The 23,813-nt window shown below is 40.0% G+C and overlaps 1 protein-coding gene and 1 non-coding gene across 4 annotated transcripts in view; one reads left to right on the top strand and one right to left on the bottom strand.

Annotated features, from left to right (window-relative positions):
- The window catches only part of RNF121 (ring finger protein 121), an 82,690-nt gene that overhangs the window by 51,384 nt on the left and 7,493 nt on the right, over positions 1 to 23,813 (bottom strand). For all 3 annotated transcript variants that reach the window (XM_049651741.1, XM_049651751.1, XM_049651732.1), the window contains exon 2: positions 104 to 141. In XM_049651741.1, the coding sequence (XP_049507698.1) occupies positions 104 to 135 (32 nt within the window). In that variant the 5' untranslated portion in view covers positions 136 to 141. The remainder of the gene's footprint in view (positions 1 to 103; positions 142 to 23,813) is intronic.
- Positions 11,999 to 12,103, top strand: LOC125917411 (U6 spliceosomal RNA). The gene has a single exon (XR_007456186.1). It is a non-coding gene; the product is annotated as a U6 spliceosomal RNA (small nuclear RNA).

Raw genomic sequence — 23,813 nt, 5'->3', positions numbered from 1 at the left:
ACTGCCTCCCCACAGCCAAGTTAGCAAAAGGGAAGATATACAACTCTATTAGTAGGATTAATTTATAGTTTCCAGCCTAAGGGGCCCACACTGTCACACTTACCTCCATTGCTCCTCTGGGGAGAGGTCCGACATATCAACCTGTAGAAAGACACCACAAGAAAAATCCATTACTGTCTGAGAACTATCCCTGCCCAACATAAGGTGCTCATACATTCATCATTATCTTCAAGGAATTACAAGAAGCTTTCAAGTGTCGTAATCTGTATGGAACCTTCCCCAATACTCTATTTCCCACTGATCTCTCCCTTCTCTAACCACTTACTTTGTCTCATGTCTATGACTGACAGTATATTGTATGTATATGCAAGGCAATGAGGATAGGAGAGTAACTCTAACCCCTAAGATGTTCACAGCCTTGTCAGGAAGTCACACATATATACAGAAAATTTCTTTATTATATGCTGAGGACTAGTTAGAGAAGAATAAAGAAATGGCTTCTGATCCAATCTGGGGTGTTATAGATTGGAGAGAGTTCCCAGAGGAGATGTGAAATATCATCCAGATGAAAAAATAAGAGAAATAAATGTTCCAGGCAAAGGGACTAACATAAACATGAAGGAATAAAGTTGCATACAACTTTATTTATTTATTTGTATAGCATACAAATAAATGAGTATGGCTAGAGCAAAAAGTATGAATCAGAATTAGTGGGAGATGAAGCTAAATAAAATATTTTGTCATATAATGCTGTTTGAGTCTAAATGGCTTTATGGCATCAGGCAAAACATTAGACTAGGGTGAACTAAGCTTCAGTCTGCTCTGCTATTAACTAGTAGTATGGCCTTCCAACTTCAAAGTTCTGGTTCTATTTGTTAGTCTTGTCCTTTTAGAACAGGGTTTCTCAACCTTGACATTAGGGATATTTGAGACTGGTTCATTTTTTTGGTGGGGTGGGGAGTTCTCTGTACACTGTAGGATGTTTTAGCAGCATCCCTGGCCTCACCCTCTAGATGCAAATAGCATCTCCACAGAAGCAACTATGTCTACAGACATTGTAAAATGTCCCCTGTGGAAAGAAAACTGCCTCCAGTTGAAAACCACTGCCCAAAAATAAACTCTTTGAGTTCAGGACTCAGAAAGCAGTCTTCTGCTTCCTTGCAGCCACACAAAAGCATACCCAAGTGTCAGTACATAAGTCAAAAACATTACTTTCATACATTCTTTTACTGACCTGAACTGAAAATGTTTCTTGATGTCAAGAGGAGAGACAATTCTCAAATGTATCAATCAACAAATATTCTTTTAGTACCTATGATGTTCAAGGCCCAATTTCCCACTGTTCCTATGATAATTTCAGAAAAGTACTTTACATGGAATGTTTGATTTAAAATGGGCAGAACTCTCCTACTGAGTCAAATCAGCACATATTTACCAGGCATCCTTTTATATGTGTGTATTGTGTACTCCCATCACTCTTTAGGGAGGGCTTTCTGATTTCTACATGTCCCAGCTAAGTTAAAACAAAACAAAACAAAAACAACAACAACATCTCAAGGCTTCACCCAGCCAATCAGGATAATGAAGTCAACCACCTCCTCTCTTTTCCTAATTCACACAATGCCTCACAGAATATATTCAGGTGTCCTGACTCAGGCCTTCATCTCCCCCGGAAAAAAAGAGGCCCCGGAGTATCCCAGAAGGACAAGTGGATATAAGAAATGGAAATGCCCAGGGTGCCTGGGTGGCTCAGTTGGTTAAGTGTCTGACTTTGGCTCAGGTCATGATCTCGGTTCATGAGTTCGAGTCCCACATCGGGCTCTGTGCTGACAGCTCAGAGCCTGGAGCCTGCTTCGGATTCTGTGTTTCCCTCTCTCTCTGCTCCTGCCCTGCTCACACTCTGTCTCTGTCTCTCAAAAAGTGAATAAACATTTAAAAAAATTAAAAAAAAAAAAAAAGAGAAGAAATGGAAATGCCCATTTGGGCAGTACCTGAGCAGACAATTAAGGACCATATTTCTAAAGAAACAATCCATATGGTTTCACACTACGTATCAAAACTCTTTTCCTTTTTTCCAACTTGAACCTGCATCTTGCCAAACCAGTCTGTTCATTGTCCCAAAACACATGGGTCTCATTCCTGTCTCTAGCCTTTGCATATCCTTCCTTTTGATTGCCATGTCTCCCTCTCTTTTTTCCCATCCAAGTCCAACTTGTCCTTTGAGGAACCAGCTGCAATTTCACCTTCTCTGGAGAAGCCTTCCCTGATCCTCTAGCTTAGTGAATGTGGCCCTCTGGTTTTCTCAAGCATGGATTTTTCTCCTTCTCACTCAAAGTGTAGTACAAAGGCTAGTGTCAACTTTATTTGGGTGCTTGTTAGAAATGCAGAATCTCAGGCATCACTCCAGACCCACTGAATCAGAATTAAAAAAAAAAAAAAAAAGTTTATTATAAGCATGAGTGCATGAGCATGGGGAGGGGCAAAGAGAGTAGAGAGAGAGAGAACCCAAAGCAGGCTCTGTGCTGTCAGTGCAGAGCCTGACACAGGGCTTGATCCCACAAACCATGAGATCATGACCTGAGCCGAATGAAGAGTTGGATGCTTAACTGACTGAGCCACCCAGGCACCCCCAGAATCCTCCTTTTAATAAGATCTCCAGATGATCTGTATGCACATTAAATTTTAGAAGCACTGTTCCATGCCATTCATTCATAGTCTTATGTTATCTTAGACATGATTGCCAAGTGATCTGCTTCTTAAGGCAGGACCAGCATTAAGGTCGGGGTAAGCAAGGGACCTAGGGCTCAAAATTTAAGGAGGCACTCACTGTCAGGTACTAATCCTCCACTTGCATGACCTTGAAAGTGAGTGTCTCCTTAAAGTTTGCACCCTAAGTGCCTTGTTTGCTTCACTCTATTCCTAGCCTGCTTTTGTGTAACTTGCTCCCATCCCAGAAACCTGGAAGATCCCACAGCGCCAAGGAGAATACACAGCTTTGTGTCTTTCAAGGAGAACAGAACAGAGCTGAGCATATATTACGCACTCAGTGAGTACTGAAGGAATTGAACACAATTCTCTACAATATAAGTATGCTGACAAACCAGCACCTTACCTGGAGATGCTTAAATGGGAGTATAAACAAACACTTGAAAAGTACTTAATAAGCATCTGGGAAAGAAGTATTCATTTGACACCAGGAAGCACCCAGAAAATCATGTTTAAAAAACTCTATGTCAAAACAAAACAAGACAAAACCAAGACAACATAACTACATGTTCAAAGAAGCCAGACAAGTCTATTGAAGGAAAAACTAAGGAAGATCCAAAGAACTAGGCCAGACACAGGGGTGCCTCTCCATGAGATAGTGGTCAAGCATGCTACTGTCCATATAGTCTATACTGTCTCTCCATCTGGAAAATAAAGAATAAGACTTCTGATTTCATTGTGGGGCTGTGAACGTAAGAACATTCCAGGTCACCATGCGATTTCATTGCCTTTCCTCCTGGGAGAGTGGAAGTACTTTATAAAGTAACAGGAGAGGCTGGGGAACCAAATGCTGGTGAAGCACAGAACAGTAATGCTTTCAGAGCCTCAGAGAAAACAGCTCAGAAAGGCAAACACTAAGGCTGAGATTGGACTTGGACTTACAGGACCATTTAGCACTTCATGGAGTACTGTGAATCCTAAGAGTAAAGATATGATTTGGCTTTAATATTTGCCTCCTGAACCAAGCGATTATTTACATTAGATACAAACTGGTCTTCAAGTGCAAGTGGAAAGACAAGGAAAGCTCTAAACTACAACTATAATTAACCTGTACCATCTGGAAATACAGCTTTATTTGCTCCCTCATTAATGAGTTTATTCATCTGGGTCCAAGAAGTAAGACAGTCTTGATTGTGCCCTGTCCAGAGCTCAGGTTAGCTAACTAGGGAGGCTCTCTAGGCATGGTTACTGATTGATGGGCTGACATCCAACTCCCAAGACCCACATACAGAATGTTTTCTTGCCAACCACTCACCCCTCTCCTAGAAGCTCACAAGGCACCTATAGTTATGCCAATCTACCTAAGTCCAGATTTGAAAGAATAAACCAAAATGTCAGGCAGAGGGCAAGAGAAAATTTCATAAAAATAGAAAATGCTCAGGTGTAAAAGACTCAGGGACCCACCCATGTAACCCCACAAATAGGCCTCCTGTCCCACCCCCTCAAGTATCAGATCCCCTCTGGTCTCTGAGTCTTTACACAGGCTGGTTACTTTGTCCATTAATGCCCTCTGTTCCACCAAACCAATTCTGCCTTGGTACAAAATGCTGGCCAAATCCTCCTGGCTCCAGGAAGGCTCTTTAGACTGACCCCATTCAATGAAGAAACAAATATCCTCTACTGCCTTGCTAAGCATGGGGCATAGTCCAGCAGCATCAGCACCGTGAGACCTTATTAAGAAACAGAATCTCAAGACTCCATCCCAGACCTCCTGAATCAGAATCTACACTTAATAAGATAGCCAGATAATTCATACGCCCATTAAAGCATTGCTACTGCTGCTATTGCATCCCAGCACTCACATTCCACAATGTGTCCAAAGACATATACTTCTATGTACCTGATTATTTTAATAACAGCTTTTCTGAGATCTAATTCACATACCATAAATTCATCCACAGTCCTTTTCTGTATATTCACAGAGTTGTGCCACCATCACCACTGTGTAAGTTTGAAACATTTTACCATCATAAGAAGAAACCACATACCAGTTAGCAGTCACTCTCCATCCTCCCCCAGCCCAAGAAGACACTCATTTACTTTCTGTCTCTATCTATAGATTGCCTATTCTAGACATTTCATAAAAATGGGATCATACAGTATGTGGTCTTTTGAGATTGGTTTCTTTCACTTAGCATGTTTTCAATGTTCATCAGGTTGTAGCATGTATTGCAGTTAATTCCTTTTTATTGCCAAATAACACTGCACTGTATGGATATACTACATTATATCTATCCACTCAACAGTTAATGGACATTTGGGTTGTTTATACTTTCTGGCTATTAAAAATAATGCTGTTACGAACATTCATTTACAAGCTTTTGTGAAGACATGTTTTCATTTCTCTTGAGGATATATACCTAGGAGTGAAACTGTTAGGTCATATGGTAACTCTATGCTTAACCTTTTGAAGAACTGCCAAACTGTTTTCCACAGCAGCTGCACCATTTTACATTCCCACCAGCACTGCGTGAACGTTCCAATTTCTCCACATCCTCAACAATACTTGTTATTCTCTTTTTCATAAACGCATCCAAGTGGGTGAGAAATGGTTTCGCTATGTGATTTCAATTTTGCATTTCCCTAATGGATAATGACGCTGAGCATCTTTTCATATGTTTATTGGCCATTTATATATCTTAACTTTGGAGAAAAGTTTATTCAGACTTTTGTCCATTTTTTAAAAATAGACTTTTTTGGAGGATTTTTAGGCTTACAGCAAAACTGAACAAAAAATACAGCGTTTGCCATATATCCCCTCCACCCAAACACACATAGCCTCCCCCATTATCAACATCTCCCACCAGAGTAGTACATTTGTCCCAACTGATGAATCTACACTGACACATCATTTCACCCAAAGTTCAGTTTACCTTAACAAACATATAACCTATAAGGACGTGTACACAACATTCAAGTATCGTACAGAGTAGTTTCACTGTCCTAAAAATTCTGTGTTCTGCTTATTTATCATTCCATCCTCCCCTAATCCCTAGCAAATACGTATCTTTTTACTGTCTCTATGGTTTTGCCTTTTCTAGAGTGACATATAGTTAAAATCATATGTAGCCTTTTTACATTGGCTTCTTTCACTTAGTAATATGCATTTAAGACTCCTCTGTTTTTTCATGGTTTGATTGCTCATTTCTTCTTAATGAATAATATTCCATTGTCTGGATGTACCACAGTTTATTTATCCACTCACCTACTGAAGGATATCTTGGTTACTTCCAACATTTGGCAACTACGAATAAAGCTGCTATAAACAACTGTGTGGACATAATAGTGTGTTTAATTTTGTTCTTCTCCTTTAATACTGTATTGGCTATTCTGGGTCTTTTGCCTCTCCATATAAAGTTTAGAATCAGTTTGTCAATATCCACAAGGTAACTTGCTGGGATTCCGACAGGCATTGCACTAAATCTATAAATCAAGCTGGGAAGAACTGACATCTTGACAACATTGAATCTTCCTATACCTAAACGCGGAATATCACTCCATTTAAATAGTTCTTCTTTAATATTTTGATCAGAGCTTCATAGTTTTTCTCATATAGATCCTATAAACATTTTGCTAGATTTATACTAGTATTTATGCTAGGATGTCATTTTCATGGAGCTAAAGTAAATGGTATTGTTTGTTTTTAATTTTAACGTTTATTTATTTCTGAGAGACAGAGAGAGACAGAGCATGAGAGGGGGAGGAGCAGAGAGAGAGGGAGACACCGAATCTGAAGAAGGCTGCAGGCTCTGAGCCATCAGCACAGAGCCCGACATGGGCCTCGAACTCACGAACCTGTGAGATCATGACCTGAGCTGAAGTTGACCTCCCAACCAACTGAGCCACTCAGACGCGCCGGTATTGTGTTTTTAATTTCAAATTCCACTTGTTCATTGGTGATATATATATATATATATATATATGAAAGCAATTGGCTCTTTTTATATTAACCTTGCTGGATTTATATCATCCTGAAACCTTGCTATAATAGTTCCAGATTTTTTGTTGACATTTTTGGATTTTCTACATAGACAGTTATGTCATCTGTGAATAAAGGTGGTTTTATTTCTTCCCTCCAAATCTGTATACATTTTACTCCCTTGTCTTACTGTATTAGCTAGGCCTTCCATACAGTATGATGTTGAAAAGCATGGTGAGAGGAGACACCATTTACGTTGCTCTTAACCTTACTGGGAAAGCTTCAAGTTTCTCACCATCAAGTATGATGTTAGCTGCAAATTTTTTTGTAGATATTCTTTATCAATTTGATTAAGTTACTCTCTATTTTTAGTTTTCTGAGAATTTTTATCTTTTTTTTTGTAGATGCAGATTTTTTTTAATTTTTTAAAATTTACATCCAAATTAGTTAGCATATACTGCAACAATGATTTCAGTAGATTCCTTAGTGCCCCTTAACCATTTAGACCATCTCCCACTCCCACAACCACTCCAGTAACTCTCAGTTTGTTCTCCATATTTATGAGTCTCTTCTGTTTTGTCCCCCTCCCTGTTTTTATATTATCTTTTGTTTCCCTCCCCTTACGTTCATCTGTTGATTTTTGTCTTTCTCTGCCTAATTTCACTTAGCATAATACCCTCCAGTTCCATCCACGTAGTTGCAAATGGCAAGATTTCATTCTTTTGGATTGCCGAGTAATACTCCATTGTATATATATATACCACATCTTCTTTATCCATTCAGCCATCGATGGACATTTGGGCTCTTTCCATACTTTGGCTCTTGTTGATAGTGCTGCTATAAACATGGGGGTGCATGTGTCCCTTCAAAACAGCACACCTGTATCCCTTGGATAAATGTCTAGTAGTGCAATTGCTGGGTCACAGGGTAGTTCTATTTTTAGTTTTTTGAGGAACCTCCATCCTGTTTTCCAGAGTGGCTGCACCAGTTTGCATTCCCACCAGCAGTGCAAAAGAGATCCTCTTTCTCCACATCCTCACCAACATCTGTTGCTGCCTGAGCTGTTAATGTTAGTCATTCTGACAGGTGTGAGGTGGTATCTCATTGTGGTTTTGATTTGTATTTCCCTGATGATGAGTGATGTTGAGCATTTTTTCATGTGTCGGTTGGCCATCTGGATGTCTTCCTTGAAGAAGTGTCTATTCATGTCTTTCACCCATTTCTTCACTGGATTGTTTTTTGGGTGTTGAGTTTGATAAGTTCTTTATAGATTTTGGATACTAACCCTTTATCTCATATGTCATTTGCAAATATCTTCTCCCATTCTGTCGGTTGCCTTTTAGTTCTGCTGATTGTTTCCTTTGCTGTGCAGAAGCTTTTTATTTTGATGAGGTCCCAGTAGTTCATTTTTGCTTTTGTTTCCCTTGCCTTTAGAGACGTGTTAAGAAGTTGCTGCAGGCAAGATCCTGCTTTCTCCTTGAGGATTTTGATGGCTTCCTGTCTTACATTGAGGTCTTTCATCCATTTTGAGTTTATTTTTGTGTATGGTGTAAGAAAGTGGTCCAGGTTCATTCTTCTGAATGTCGCTGTCCAGTTTTCCCAGCACCACTTGCTGAAGAGACTGTCTTTATTCCACTGGATATTCTTTCCTGCTTTGTCAAAGATTAGCTGGCCATACGTTTGTGGGTCCATTTCTGGGTTCTCTATTCTCTTCCATTGATCTGTCTGTTCTTGTGCCACTGAGAATTATCTTAAATGGGTATGGGATTTTGTCAAGAGCTTTTTCTGTATCTATTCATATATTTATGTAATTTTTCTTCTTTAGCCTATCAATGTGATGGGTTACATTAAATGATTCTCAAACGCTGAATTAACTTGCACACGTGGGATAAATCCCACTCAGTCATGGTATATGATTCTTTTTATACACTGTCAGATTTGTTAATATTTTATTGATGGTTTTTTTTTTAAATTTTTTTTTTAACGTTTATTTATTTTTGAGACAGAGAGAGACAGAGCATGAACGGGGGAGGGTCAGAGAGAGGGAGACACAGAATCTGAAACAGGCTCCAGGCTCTGAGCTGTCAACACAGAGCCTGACGCGGGGCTCGAACTCATGGACAGCAAGATCGTGACCTGAGCCGAAGTCGGCCACTCAACCGACTGAGCCACCCAGGCGCCCCTATTGATGGTTTTTAAATTGATGTTTGTAAGAGACATTGGTCTGTACTTTCTTGAATTGTCCCCTCATTCATTTATAATACTAGTAACTTGTGTCCTCTTTTTTTCATAGTTAGCCTGGTTACAGACCTACCAGTTGTATCAATTTTTTCAAAGAACCAGATTTTGATTTTGTTGACCTTCTCTACTGATTTCCTATTTTCAATCCATTGACTTCTACCTTGTTTTTCATTATTTCTTTTCTCCTGCTTACTTTGGTTTTAATTAGCACTTTTTTCTAGGTTCCAAAGATGAATCCATAGGTGATTGATTCTAGATCTTTCTTTCCTCTAAACATGCTTTTACTGCATCCCACAAATTTTGGTAAGTTGAGTTTCCGTTTTCATTTAGTTCAAATATACTTAAATTTTTCCTGAGATTTCTTCTTCGATCCATGTGTTATTTAGAAGTGTGTTGTGTAGGGGCGCCTGGGTGGCTCAGTCGGTTGAGCGGTTGACTTCAGCTCAGGTCATGATCTCGCGGTCCTTGGGTTTGAGCCCCGCGTTGGGCTCTGTGCTGACAGTTCGGAGCCTGGAGCCTGTTTCGGATTCTGTGTCTCCCTCTCTCTGACCCTCCCCCGTTCATGCTCTGTCTCTCTCTGTCTCAAAAATAAATAAACATTAAAAAAAAAAATTTAAAAAAAAGAAGTGTGTTCTGTAATCTTCAAGTATTTGTGGATTTTTTTTTAATGTTTGTTTATTTTTTGAGAGAGAGAAAGCACAAGAGAGGGAGGGGGAGAGAGAGGGAGGGAAATGCAGAATCTGAAGCAGGTTCCAGGCTCCAAGCTGTTAGCACAGAGACTGATGCAGGGCTCGAACTCATAAACTGTGAGATCATGACCTGAGCTGAAGTCAGATGGTTAACTGAGCCAGCCAGGCACCCCAAGTATTTGTGGATTTTCTTTCTCTTCTTGAATTCTAGCTGAATTCCACTGTGCTCTGACAATGTGTTCCTATTCTTTTAAATTTGTTGTGTTTTATAGAAACTTTGTGGTCTACCATGGTGAATGTTTCATGAAAACTTGAGAAGGTCAATCTATTCTGCTGTTGTTAGATGAAGCAGTCTACAGATGTCCATTATATCCAGTTGATTGATAGTGTTAACTGAATTTAGCTATGTACTTACAGACTTTCTGATGGCTGAATCTGTCCATTTCTGACAGAGGAATGCTAAGCCCTATAACTATAATCTGGATTTGTCTACTTCCGGTTGCAGTTCTATCAGCTTTCACTTCACATGTTTTGACATGCTGCTGTTACGTATATACACATTGAGGACTGTTACGTCTTCTTGGAGGATGGACTTTTATTACTACATAATGCCCCTCTTGATCCCCAATAACTTTCCTTGCTCTGAGGTCTGCTCTGTCTGAAATTAATATAGCTAGTCTTACCTTCTTTTGATTAGTATTAGTATGCTATATCTCTCTTTATTCATTTAATTTTATATGTATCCTTTTACTTAAAAAGGGGCTTCTTGTAGGCAATATATAGCAGATCTTTTTTTTCATCCACTATGACAATCTTTCAGTTGGTGCATTTTTTTAAGCTTATTTGAGAGAGAGTGCGCACATGTGAGCAGGAGAGGGGCAGAGAGAGAGGGAGAGAGAACCCCAAGCAGGCTCCATGACATCAGCACAGAACCCGACTGAGGGCTCGAACCCATGAACCTTGAGATCATGACCTGAGCTAAAATCAAGAGTCAGACATGTAACCAACTGAGCCACCCAGGCACCCCAGAATTATGTGTGTGTGTGTGTGTGTATGTGTGTGTGTGCACGCACGTGTGCGTGTTCATATACACATATATATTTAAGTTTATTTATTTTGAGAGAGAGAGTATGGGAGGAGCAGAGAGAGAGAATTCCAAGCAGAGTCCACACTGTCAGCATAGAGCCCGATGCGAAGCCTGAACTCACGAACCGTGATACCATGACCTGAGCTGAAACCAAGAATTGGATGCTCAACCAAGCTATCCAGGCGCCCCTGAATTATTTATATTTTTATTGTTGGGCCGTAAAAGTTCTTTATATATTTTCTGGATACTTATCTGATGTATGACTTATAAGTCAGATAAGTCTCTTATCTGATATATGACTTCCAAATATTGTCTCCCATTCTGTGGTGTGTCTTTTTACTTTCTTGATAGCATCCTTTGCAACACAAAAGTTTCTCACTTTGGTAAGTCCAACTTATTTACTTTTTCTTTAACTGCTTATGCTTTTGGTATCATATCTAAGAAGATTTCATGATTTGGTCATGATTTATGACTATGTTTTCTTCTAAAATTTTTATAGTTTTATTTATATTTAGGTCACTGGTCCACTTTGAGTTAATTTTTTTATATGGTATGAGATAGGAGTCAACTTCATTCTTTTACATGTGGCTAGCTAACTGTCTCAGCACCATTTGTTGAAAGGACAATTCATTCCCAATGTGCACCTAATTCTTCACACTGGCTCTTAATTCTGTAAGATGGTGCAACACCCTTGTTTTCCACATCATTTTCTCAAGTGTCCCCACAGCTCTATAAACTTTGCTGACAGAACCTCAGAAAAGTCCAAAAGATACCTGAAGAACTGTATATAATACCATAAATAAATAAGTAAAAAAATAAGCAAACAAATAAGGCCTCAAAGCTATCTGTGAGATCTGAGACATTTATTCATTTATTCAATTCTCATTTGAGGTACTCCTGTTCTAAATGTGCAGGTCCAGGGCTAGGCATGGGGATGTACAGATGAACCAGACTTTTTTCTTGCCGTTGAGAAGACAGATTAAAAAATAAAATAATTAGGCTGTTTTAAAAGTATGAATTTACTTAGCCCAGGGAGCACAATTGTTTCCACTCTACAGAAGGCACAGATAAGATATAAAGGAGAGTAATGACTCACTGAATATCACAGTTGCCAAGAGTGATGGGGAAAGGGTCACAGAGCTTATGGGAGAAATCAGAGACAGAGCTTAGGGCCCCAAATGACCAAATCAATGACTAGTCACAAAGTCCTCCTACGGTCACATTATGATTGTCATGGGCCCCAAGTACTTCTGCCTTTGTGGGCTCCTTCCTCCATCAAAAAAAAAAAATTTAAAAATGCTCACTTCAGCAGCACATATACTGAAACTGGAATACAGAGAAGAGTAGCATGGCCCCTGCACAAGAAAAACATATTTTATGACTGCATTACTATAAAGATGTATAATCCAAGCTGGACTGTATTCATTTTTTTCTTATTATTAAAGGAAATTAAGACATTTTTGTGGGTCCCTGGGCATTGTCCCTAATGGGTAAGTCAGTTGTGGGTCCTGCTGTAACCCCATAGCTATGGACCAAGTGTTTTCTCCCCAGCTGCCAAGTCTTTGCTCTACTGCTTGTAAGATTTTCTCCTCTATTGAGCCTATCTGATCAATCAGCCTGAGTTTGAAGTTCACACTAAATCTTACACACTGCCTAAATCCACAACAAAAGGTAACCTCACTCCACTTGTATGAGCACTATAAAGTCACTGAAAAATCACTTGACAATAATGTGTATTCTGTGTTCAAAAAAGGTTCGGATACATTCATGAATGATCATACCCCAAAAAAGAAAGACATGTCATTGACCTGCAAACACCAAAGTCATGGGAAGTACATAGCTGGCATCTTGAAAGTAGCCAATAAATGTTTATTCATTCATTCAATCAAAAGACAAGCATAAAACAAAGTCTATTCCTTTATAAAACTTACCTTCTAATAAGAAGACAGATAAATCTACGTGGCAATGAGAAAGAATGAAATATGGCCTTTTGTAGCAACGTGGATGGAACTGAAGAGTGTTATGCTAAGTGAAATAAGCCATACAGAGAAAGACAGATACCATATGGTTTCACTCTTATGTGGATCCTGAGAAACTTAACAGAAACCCATGGGGGAGGGGAGGGAAAAAAAAAAAGAGGTTAGGTGGGAGACAGCCAAAGCATAAGAGACTGTTAAAAACTGAGGACAAACTAAGGGTTGATGGGGGGGGTGGGAGACAGATAATAAACACATATAAGCATATACACACACACATATATATACATAATGTACATATATGTAAATATATATATATGTATATATATATGTATATATATACATACATATAAAATACATTCTGGTAGTGTTATGAAGGAAAATAAAGCAGGAAAAGAGAAGAAAGTGAAAAAGGAGACTGTTTTGTTGACTACATTGTAGATATTCGCTTCCCCCAAAAGGTTTCCAACAACAAGAGAACATGCTGGGTGAGACAGCCGTTATACTTAGCCCATGTGGTAGGTCTTATTTCCTTGGGTTTTATCTCATTCCCACTTTTCACCCCAAGAAATGGCTTTAGGGCAACAACTACCTTTCTCAGTGAAGAGAAAAACATTTGTAGGTCCTACTAATCCACCACAGGTGGATATGTCACCACAGGTGCTATATGTCAATGAATAGGAAACTTCCTCAGTGACTCAATTTCCCCATATATACAATGAGGGGGTTGGCTTAGGTGATTTTTGAGGTCCTTTAAAGCTAAAATGCTGTAATAATTCTACCAAATCTAACTCCAAAGCTTCAGAGTCAGCTCTAATATTTTGACTTTCCAAACTGCCACAGTTTCCTTTAGTTACCATACAACTAAAAACAAAATGCCTTCAGTGTGGTGAGCTGTAATTTAACAGGATGCTACCAAATTACATCAATGAAACTTTAACAAATGATTACCACAGGCATGCATCAGGAATATCCATCACCAGGAGATGGCTTCTTGTCCTGGCTTCAAGTACCTGCTAACTGTAAAGGGCCCTAACCTCTGGAACCCTATCCACCAGGACAAACTTAGTATTTCAGAGGTCTCAGTTGATCCTTCCAAGTTAAAGATGGATTAACCATGCAGCTAAAGACTTCATTCTTTCGCAAAAATTAGAGACGGATAAGCCCAACCTTTGCCCTTGAGGTATTCAGTCGGGGGGGGGGGGGGGGGCAGGACACAACAGACTATTAAACATAACATAGTATGATAAGGACAACCACTGACATTTAAACAAAGTGCTACTTAAGTGCAGAGAAAAGAGATATTAGCTAGCTCCTGAACCTGATATGAATACAACATACCAGGAGGGCTGCCTCTTCTATCTTGTAGGGACAGATGCTCTGGTCTGCTGGGTGATTAGGACAAGTGAAATACCAAGGTTCACACAGGCTCTCCATATTTGTAGCTCTCCATTCTCCTCTCATTCAGAATCTTCTTTTTTTTTTTTTTTCCAATATATGAAGTTTATTGTCAAATTGGTTTCCATACAACACCCAGTGCTCATCCCAAAAGGTGCCCTCCTCAATACCCATCACCCACCCTCCCCTCCCTCCCACCCCCCATCAACCCTCAGTTTGTTCTCAGTTTTTAACAGTCTCTTATGCTTTGGCTCTCTCCCACTCTAACCTTTTTTTTTTTTTCCTTCCCCTCCCCCATGGTCTTCTGTTAAGTTTCTCAGGATCCACATAAGAGTGAAAACATATGGTATCTGTCTTTCTCTGCCTGACTTATTTCACTTAGCATAACACTCTCCAGTTCCATCCACGTTGCTACGAAAGGCCATATTTCATTCTTTCTCATTGCCACGTAGTACTCCATTGTGTATATAAACCACAATTTCTTTATCCATTCATTAGTTGATGGACATTTAGGCTCTTTCCATAATTTGGCTATTGTTGAGAGTGCTGCTATAAACATTGGGGTACAAGTGCCCCTATGCATCAGTACTCCTGTATCCCTTGGGTAAATTCCTAGCAGTGCTATTGCTAGGTCATAGGGTAGGTCTATTTTTAATTTTTGAGGAACCTCCACACTGCTTTCCAGAGCGGCTGCACCAATTTGCATTCCCACCAACAGTGCAAGAGGGTTCCCGTTTCTCCACATCCTCTCCAGCATCTATAGTCTCCTGATTTGTTCATTTTGGCCACTCTGACTGGCGTCATCCACAATCTTCTTAAACTCCATAGCCTTGTCAAGAATTCAAGGCCAATAAATCAAAATGCAACTACCTCACTTTTAAAACAGACCTCATAAATCAGCTGGGAATCATGCAGACATTGGATCTACTTAGGCAAACTGTAAGGCCTGATATAGACAGCACACTTTGAGCAAGAAAGTGGAAGTAGGTGTTGGTTGTAACAACTGCTATGGCTGCTATCTGCTCATCACCCCCACCCCTCCTACCATCACCAGAAAGTATATCTTGCAGGCCAGCTGAGTTGGGAAGCTTTTTCAGTGAAACTTTTCAAATATATATAAGAGTAGAAGGAATAGTTTAATGACCTCTTTCTCATTCAACAATTACCAAACTTGGGGGCACCTATCATTCTTTGGTTCTTAAATTCCTTTCCCATCAAATTCATACTTCTCAGACTAGCCTCCTCCCTCTCTCACTCTTTCCTACGTGCATTCCAGCCTCCTACATACTCTAAACCTTTCTACCCATTCTTTTAAAACCCAATCCATATGCCACCTCTTCCAGAAACCCTTCCAGAGCAGAACTATCCTTCCTACAAACTCCTTAAAGCCTTTACTTGCTAGCCACATCTACCCACCTATGGAATCTCCCTTGAATTCTTCATTGCCACACCTCCTAAAGTTCAGACTTTATCCCTTGCTCTTTCCTAGGATATTGTAGTGACCTCCAAGATCATCTCCCTGACTCTAATCTTGCCAGAACAGATTCGTAACATAAGAGCAGCCACAGTGATCTTTATTAGACACACAACTGAGTATATCAGCCCCCTACTTAAACAGACCTTAATGACTTTCTATTGTCTTTGGATTAAAGCCCAAACTCCTTTGTATGACATATAAGGTACTTCATAATCTGGTCCAGCCAGCTATTTATCTCACCAGTCTCCCCCAAATGGTTTACACTCCAGCCACAATCCAGGAATGAACCACCTACCATTCTAACATGCTCTTCCCTTTTATACCTTGGTGCTTTGGCCACTGCCATTTTCTCTCCTTAGAATTCTTTCCTCATCTTCACTGTCCATCTCTATTCACTCTCAAAGATGCAGTTCAAGTATTACCTCCTTCAAAAGATATTCTCCAACTTTATACATTCACACTGCATTCGACAACTGTTAGGTGAGCATATGTTGAACTCTAGACTGGAAATACAATAATAAATAACAGCTCTCACTCTCAAGATACTTCAGAGTCTAATAGATTTCCTCAGGTGAAGTGTTCCTCTTCTGCAGAAATTTGCAATTTGTACATTATCTCCAAGGTCACATTTATTACTTTTTATACTTGTTTCTGAGTCTGTTTCCATAACTAAACTCTAATCATCTTCAGGTCAAGGATCTTTTCTTTTTTTTAAAAGCTTTGTTCAGGAACAGCATCCATTTTAGGTGGACAATTGAATGACTGTTCGTATATTTACAGGGTTGTGCAACCATCTTTTTTAATCTATTTTTTAATTTTAACTTTAGTTTTGAGAGAGAGACAGAGAGCAAATGGGGGGAGGGGCTAAGAGAGAGGGAGAGAGAGAATCCCAATATGCTGCACTGTGTCAGCACAGAGCCTGATGTGGGGCTTGAACCTACGAACTGTGAGATCAAAACCTGATCTGAAACCAAGAGTCAGACACTTAACCAACTGAGCCACCCAGGCACCCCCGTGCAACCATCTTATTTTAAATCATTTCTATCACTTTAAAAACAAACCTCATGTTCATCTCATCTGCAACACCCCCAGACCTAATCAACCACTAATCTACTTTATTTCTCTATAGATTTGCCTCTTTTGGACCTTTCATATAAATGAAGTCATACAAAATGCAGTTCTGACTGGCTTCTTTCAGACACCATAATGTTTTAAGGATCATCCATGTTCTAGCATGTATCAGTAGCTCACTCCTTTTTCTTGCCAAGTAATATTCCACCATATGGATATACATTTTATTTATCCATTCAGCAATTGAGGGACATTTCGGTTGTTTCTACTTTTGGGCTATTATGAAAATATTGCTAAGAATATTGCTAAGAATTTGTGTACAAGCTTTTGTGTGGACACATGTTTTTTATTTCTAAAGTATATATCTTAGGAGAGGAATTGCTGGGTCATATGGTACTTCTATGCTTAACCTTTTGAGGAACCATGAAACTGTTTTCCACAGCTGTTGCACCCCTTTACACTTCTACCAGCAGTGCATGAAGGTGCCAGTACCTCCACCTCCTTGACAACACTTGTTATTATGTCTTTTTTTATTATAGTATCATGGTGAGTATGAAGTGGTATCTCATTGTGTTTTTAAAAAAAATTTTTTTTAATGTTTATTTATTATTGAGAGACAGAGAGAGACAGAGCATGAGCATGGGAGGGGCAGACAGACAGGGAGACACAGAATCTGAAGCAGGCTCCAGGCTCCAAGCTGTCAGCACAGAGTCCGATGCAGGGCTCAAACTCACAAACCGCGAGATCATGGCCTGAGCTGAAGTCAGACGCTCAACTGACTGAGCCATCCAGGCGCCCCTCATTGTGGTTTTGATTTGCATTTCTCTGATGACTAATGATATTTAACTTCTTTTCAGGCACTTATTGGCCATTTGTATACTTTCTTTGGAGAAAAGTCAATTCAGATCATTTGTCCATTTTTTATTGGGTTATTTATCTCTCTCTTGTTGAGCTGTGAGAGGTCTTTATATATCCTGAATGTAAGTTCTTCATCAGATATACTATTTGCAAATATTTTCTCCTATTTAGCAATCTTACTGGATGTGAACTGGGTGTGAGCATCACTTGAATCTTACTTTCTTTTGTTTCAAAGAACTAGCCTGTAATCTGGTACAATGTATGTGTTCAATAAATGTTAGATGGATGTTACATAATGTTAACAGCTATGATGACAAAGATAATGCCTTACTCGTTCAGCATCCCCCTCTTACTTCACACCTAGCACTAGACACAAACAAAGCACATGCTTCGGAAATAAACAGAGACTGAGTAACAGTCTCGAACAAACAGTGGGGATGATGTCAAATAAAATAGCCAAACAGAATTTTTCACATTTCTTCTCCCCCACCTAAGACTTCTCCTTTGGTCCTTCCTATTTCAATACATATACCATCAACCATGGTGTTGCCAATTACTTAAAGCAAAACAAATCCCAAAACCTGGAAGTCAAGCTTATTTTCCTTCCCTTCTATCTGATATCCAATCCACCAGCAAGTCCTGTAGGCTCTACTTCAAAACATATTCTAAATTCATCCACTTCCCATCATCTATGCTACCGCAACCCCAACACTATCAGGTCTCACCTGAACTACTGCAAATCTCCTAACAGCTCTTCTTGAATGCCCCTTACAATGCATTCTCCTTAAAGCAGCCAGAAAGATTGTTTTAAAAATGCAAACCAGGGGCGCCTGGGTGGCTCAGTCGGTTGAGCAACCGACTTCGGCTCAGGTCATGATCTCACGGTTTGTGTGAGTTCGAGCCCCGCGTCGGGCTCTGTGCTGCCAGCTCAGAGTCTGGAGCCTGCTTCTGATTCTGTGTCTCCCTCTCTCTCTGACCCTCCCCCACTCATGCTATGTCTCTCTCTGCCTCAGAAATAAACATTAAAAAAAAAAATTAAAAAAAAAAATGCAAACCAGCTCACCTCACTCCTATCTTTCAAACCATCCAAAATCTTTTCATTGTACTCTCAGGAAAATTCAACATGTTTAGCAGCATCGATGAGGCCTTACAGATCTGACTGTGCCAAACTCCCTGACCTGACTGGTATTATTTTTTCCTTGCTCACTATGATTCACACACACTGGCTTTCTCTTTGGTCCCAAGACATGCCTAACTCATTCCCACGGATTTATACTTCTCCCTCCACTTGACACATGTCTGCCTCCAAATCTTCCAATTGCCAGATCTTCTTCACTCAGGTGTTGGTTCAAATATCACCTCATAGGCTGTTCATAACCTTTCCTAGTTGTTCTCTATCACATCACCCTACACTCCTCAGAGCACTTGTCACCATTTGGAGTTATCCTGTTTGCTACTTGTTACCTGCATGCCCCCATTAGAAAGTAAACTTCACAAGAGCAAGGACCTTCGTTGTCTTGTTCATTGCTGAGTTACTGGGACCTAGGAAAATGCATGACATATTGAAGGTACAAGTATTGAGGAAGGAAAGATTGAATTAACAATCCAGATTACATATTTAATAAATGCTTCATGAATGCGTGAGTGAATGAATCAGGGGAAGGAATGAAAAGCACACAAAAATAAGTGGAAGCACTGTTACTTGATATTTTTATAGCTGCTCACTTTTCTCCACCTTCACTGCCTTTGCTTCTGCTCAGATCCTCAGTATCTCTTAGCTACCAAAGTACTCCCAACTAATTTCTTCTTTCCCCAACTGGATCCCTCCAAAATAGCTTCTACACTTCTATCAGACTTGATCACTCTGAGACATAGATCTGAACATGTTTTAAACCCAAGCTTCTTAGCATATTGTTAAAAAGGTCTCTCCAACCTTACTGCTCATTGTTATCCCCTTACATTTAGCCTGTACTCAGTTTTACAGAAATTCTTAAAGTTCCCAGGATCTGCCTCCAAACCTTTGAAGATCTTTTCACTTTGCTGGACCACTCTTCCCTACCTCATAGACTATCTATTGAACTCAAATTTAATCCTTAAGAGCAAACGCAAGCTTCTTCTCTGTTAAGTCTTTAATGATTCCCCTAAGCAGAGTTAATCTCTCCTTCCTTTGTGTCACTACGGTATATAACACACATCTTACACTATACCACAATTATTTGTTTCCATGTCTGTCTTCCCCTATATGACTATTAATCCCCTGAGAATAGGAGCCAGGCGTTCATCTTTGTGTCCCCCTTGCATAGTATTTGGCATATATAAGCACTCAATAACTGATGACTGAGTTAAAACATACCTTAACTCCTCAGCCTGGCATTCAAAATCAACCTTGTATGGGCCCCAACTTATATTTCTAGATTTAGCACTTAGTCCTCACCTACTTGATGATCTCCACAAATACATCCTTCTTTTTCACATTTACTTGGGGCCTTTATTCCTGATGCTCTCTAGTGAAATTTAGAACATCCATAAGGTCCAGGTCAGAAGGTTCCTTCTCAAAGAAGACTTCCTTAACCCTATCAATGAGAAGGGATTTACTTCCCCAATAGTATTTTGTTTTTTCTACTGATAAGGTAATTAGGACTTTTTTTTTTTAAGTATATATATTTATTTTTGAGAGAGAGAGAGAGAGAGAGAGAGAGAGAGAGAGAGAGAGCGCACAAGTGAGGGAGGGAGACACAGAATCCGAAGCAGGCTCCAGGCTCTGAGCTGTCAGCGCAGACCCCAACGCAGGGCTTAAACCCACAAACCATGAGATCATGACTGAAGCCAAAGTAAGACACTTAACTGACTGAGCTACCCGGGTGCCCCACTGGACCTTTTATTTTATAATTATAGCCACTGCATTTCCAACTGGACTACATGTCCCATTTTCTAACAGAACTATAAGCTCTTTGAAACATGATTTAGCATCTTCTCTCTCGACCCAAGTGCCTAACATAGCCCCTTGCACAAAAAGTAATCATCAACAAATATTTTATTAGTGAAGAATAATATGCTTAAGGATTAGAGATTTCATGCTTCCATTCCTTCACATGGTAAACTTTTACCCCTCAAGAATCAGCCCAATGATGGGGCATGTGGACGGCTCATCGGTTGAGGGTTCAGTTCTTGATTTTGGCTCAGGTCATGATCTCAAGGTTCAAGAGTTTGAGCCCCTTGTTGGGCTCTGTGATGGGGGTTCAGAGCCTGCTTGGGACTCTCTCTCTCTCTCTCTCTCCCTCTCTCTCTGTTTGCCCCATCCCTGGTTCTGGCTCTCTCTCTCAAAACAAATAAACTCATAAAAAAAAAAAAAAAATCAATCCAATATCCTATCCTCTTTGAAGTCTTCCCTAACACTCCCAAATACAATTATGCACTCCATCCATGTACCTGTGGTACCTTGTGCATAACTCTACTCATAATACTTTATGTCATTATCACTTCCTCTCCCTACTAGACTGTGACCTCTTTTGGAGCAGAGATAGTCTCATTATCCATTTAGGAGTTCCCAAGACCAAAAAAGTATCTGGTATAATTAAATGTTCAATAAAAATGTGGTGAATTTTGAAAACAGTGAGTCCATGTTACAGAGTACACCAGCAACAGAGATCATGGAATCCTATCACCAAGTTCAAATCCTACCTCCACTTACAACCTATGCAATCTTGAATAAATTAAAATTACTTAGCTGTGTCTTGGTTTTTCTCATCTAGAAATTGAACATAATAATAGTATTAAAATAGAATTAATAGAGCTAATGTCATGTAAAATGCTTACTACAGTGCCAGGGACACAGTATACACTAAAAATTAGCTATTGTTACCATAAGAATAGAGGGAGAAAAAACTGTTTCTGGAGGGTGCTGACAGACTCAAGAAGAGGTTAAGCAATGGGCAATGGAGAGTAAAGTGTCACTAGGGTCCTCTTAAGTAACAGACACATTGGGGTGCTTCGGTGGCTCAGTCAGTTGAGTGTCCAACTCTTGATCTCAGTTCAGGTCGTGATCTCATGCTTCATGGGATTTGACCCCTGAGTCGGGCTCTGCACTGACAGGGCAAAGCCTGCTTGGGATTCCCTCTCTCCCCCTTTCTGTCCCTCCCCCGTTCTCTTTCTTTCAAAATAAATAAATATTAAAAAAAAAAAAAAAAGGGGGGGGGCGCCTGGGTGGCTCAGTCAGTTAAGCGGCCGACTTCAGCTCAGGTCACGATCTCGCGGTCCGTGAGTTCGAGCCCCGCGTCGGGCTCTGTGCTGACAGCTCAGAGCCTGGAGCCTGCTTCCGATTCTGTGTCTCCCTCTCTCGCTGACCCTCCCTGGTTCATGCTCTGTCTCTGTCTCAAAAATAAATAAACGTTAAAAAAAAAAAAAAAAAAGTAACAGACACATTAAGTTATTGAGAACACCCTACTGGGAAAGGGGAAGGAGAACAGAGGGACCACAAACCTTGGTTTGTGGCTTATGCTTATGCTCTCTGCCTCCAGTTCCCTGCTTCTTCTTTCCCCACAGTTTCTCCCTAGTTGCCCAGGGCCAAAAGCCCCATGGCCACAACTCAGCATCCCCTTGGGAAAGCTGCACTTTAGAGAGAACTAATGAGTTTACATTTACCTACCAGATTTTCCTCTGAGGAGCAAAGAGATAACAAAGGACTTCAAGAAGGAAAAACACAAAGAAATAAAGTGGAGATAAGGAATGACATCAGACGGATTACAGTGGGTTGGCTTTCAGGACAAATAGTCCCAGGTGAATTGAGCCTACACTCCTCAGAGGCATCCTCTGGCAGTGCCAGTGTTTGCATGTGCTTCCATGGTCAAAGATGCAAAGAAGCAGGATCTGGAAAAAGGAACAAGGACTAAAAAGAGGAAGCTACAGAGGCACCTGGGTGGCTCAGTCAGTTAAGCGTCCAACTTTGGTTCAGGTCACAATCTCACAGTTCATGAGTTCATGCCCCACATGGGGCTCTCTGCTGTCAGCACAGAGCCTGGAGCCTGCTTCAAATTCTGTGTCTCCCTCTCTCTGCCCTTCCCCACACATGCTTCATCTCTCTTCCTCTCTCAAAAATAAATAAACATTAAAAAAAAATGTTTTTAAGCTGAAACTACAGAAATAAAAATTCTAGCCCAATTTGAAGAAAACTGCAACAGAGGTATTCAAAGAGGTAATAGGATGACCCAAAAGATAGCTCCCTACCATTAGAGGGGTTTAAACACAGACTGGGAGTGATCACTTACTGGGGATGTTCAACATCCCTTTAAGATTCAAGTTCAATAAACATTTGAATTTCTACACTAGCCATTGTGAGAGATTAGGTGCTAGGAACACAGAGATAAAAAATGATATGGTTGTCCCCTCCCTCCCAGAGTTCACCACCTAATCAGGGGGGAAATACAACATGGTTTAAGTGCTGACAGAAATCCATATAAGGTACCATGGGGCAGAGAGCAAATCCTCAGATTGTGTGCCTATGACTCACTGGTAAGGTGCAATATGGCATTAATTAAAAATGGAAATGCTTCAAAAGCAGTTTATAAGCAAATGCTGTCAGGTGATATTGTGTTATTTCCAGAACAGATAGTTCAGTGTATCAGCTAACCTTTGCTATTAGGTTAATATTCCTTTCATCCTGAGCCGAACCCACAATATACTGATGTCTGCTACATGCCAAGTACCAGGCAAAGCACTGAAGAATGTATAGAGATGAGAAAGACAGTCCTGGCATTCAAGGAGTTAGAACATTCCTCTTCACCTTTTCCTCCTCTCTCTCTCCTATCCCCCTTTATTGACCAAGTAACACCTTAAATTCCTTCTGGAAGTAGAAGAGTTATTAAGACATAAGCTTAATTGGAGGCACCTGGCTGGCTCAGTTGGTGGAGCATGCAACTCTTGATCTTGGGGTTGTGAGCTTGACCTCCACATTGGACGTAGAGATTACTTAAAATCTTAAACAAACAAACAAAAACAAGACATAAGCTTAATAAAAAAAGTGACTTGCAAAAAACAAGAGTGAGCTGGGGATGGGAGGTATAAAGGTATGATGAGAAACCAAATGGGAAAGATTCTCTGCAGACAGGCTATCTGCCAAAGTATGAAACTCTGCATAAAAAGTCAAGGTTATATGTAGGCCTTTTTGTCTATAACTTCTCTATCACCATTTTTTTCTTCTCTCAACTTAATGTTATTAGCACGGGTTATTAACAATTATTATGCATTCACTCACTCATTCACTAGTATTTACCTGATAGAAAATAGTACCTAAGTACCTGACAGGAACTGTATGAAATACAGGCAGAGTAAAATA

This window comes from Panthera uncia, chromosome D1 (assembly GCF_023721935.1).
Source record: "Panthera uncia isolate 11264 chromosome D1, Puncia_PCG_1.0, whole genome shotgun sequence".
Taxonomy (NCBI): Eukaryota; Metazoa; Chordata; class Mammalia; order Carnivora; family Felidae; genus Panthera; species Panthera uncia.
The sequence above is the reverse complement of the archived record's forward strand: the minus strand, read 5'-3'. Positions and strand labels throughout refer to the sequence as shown.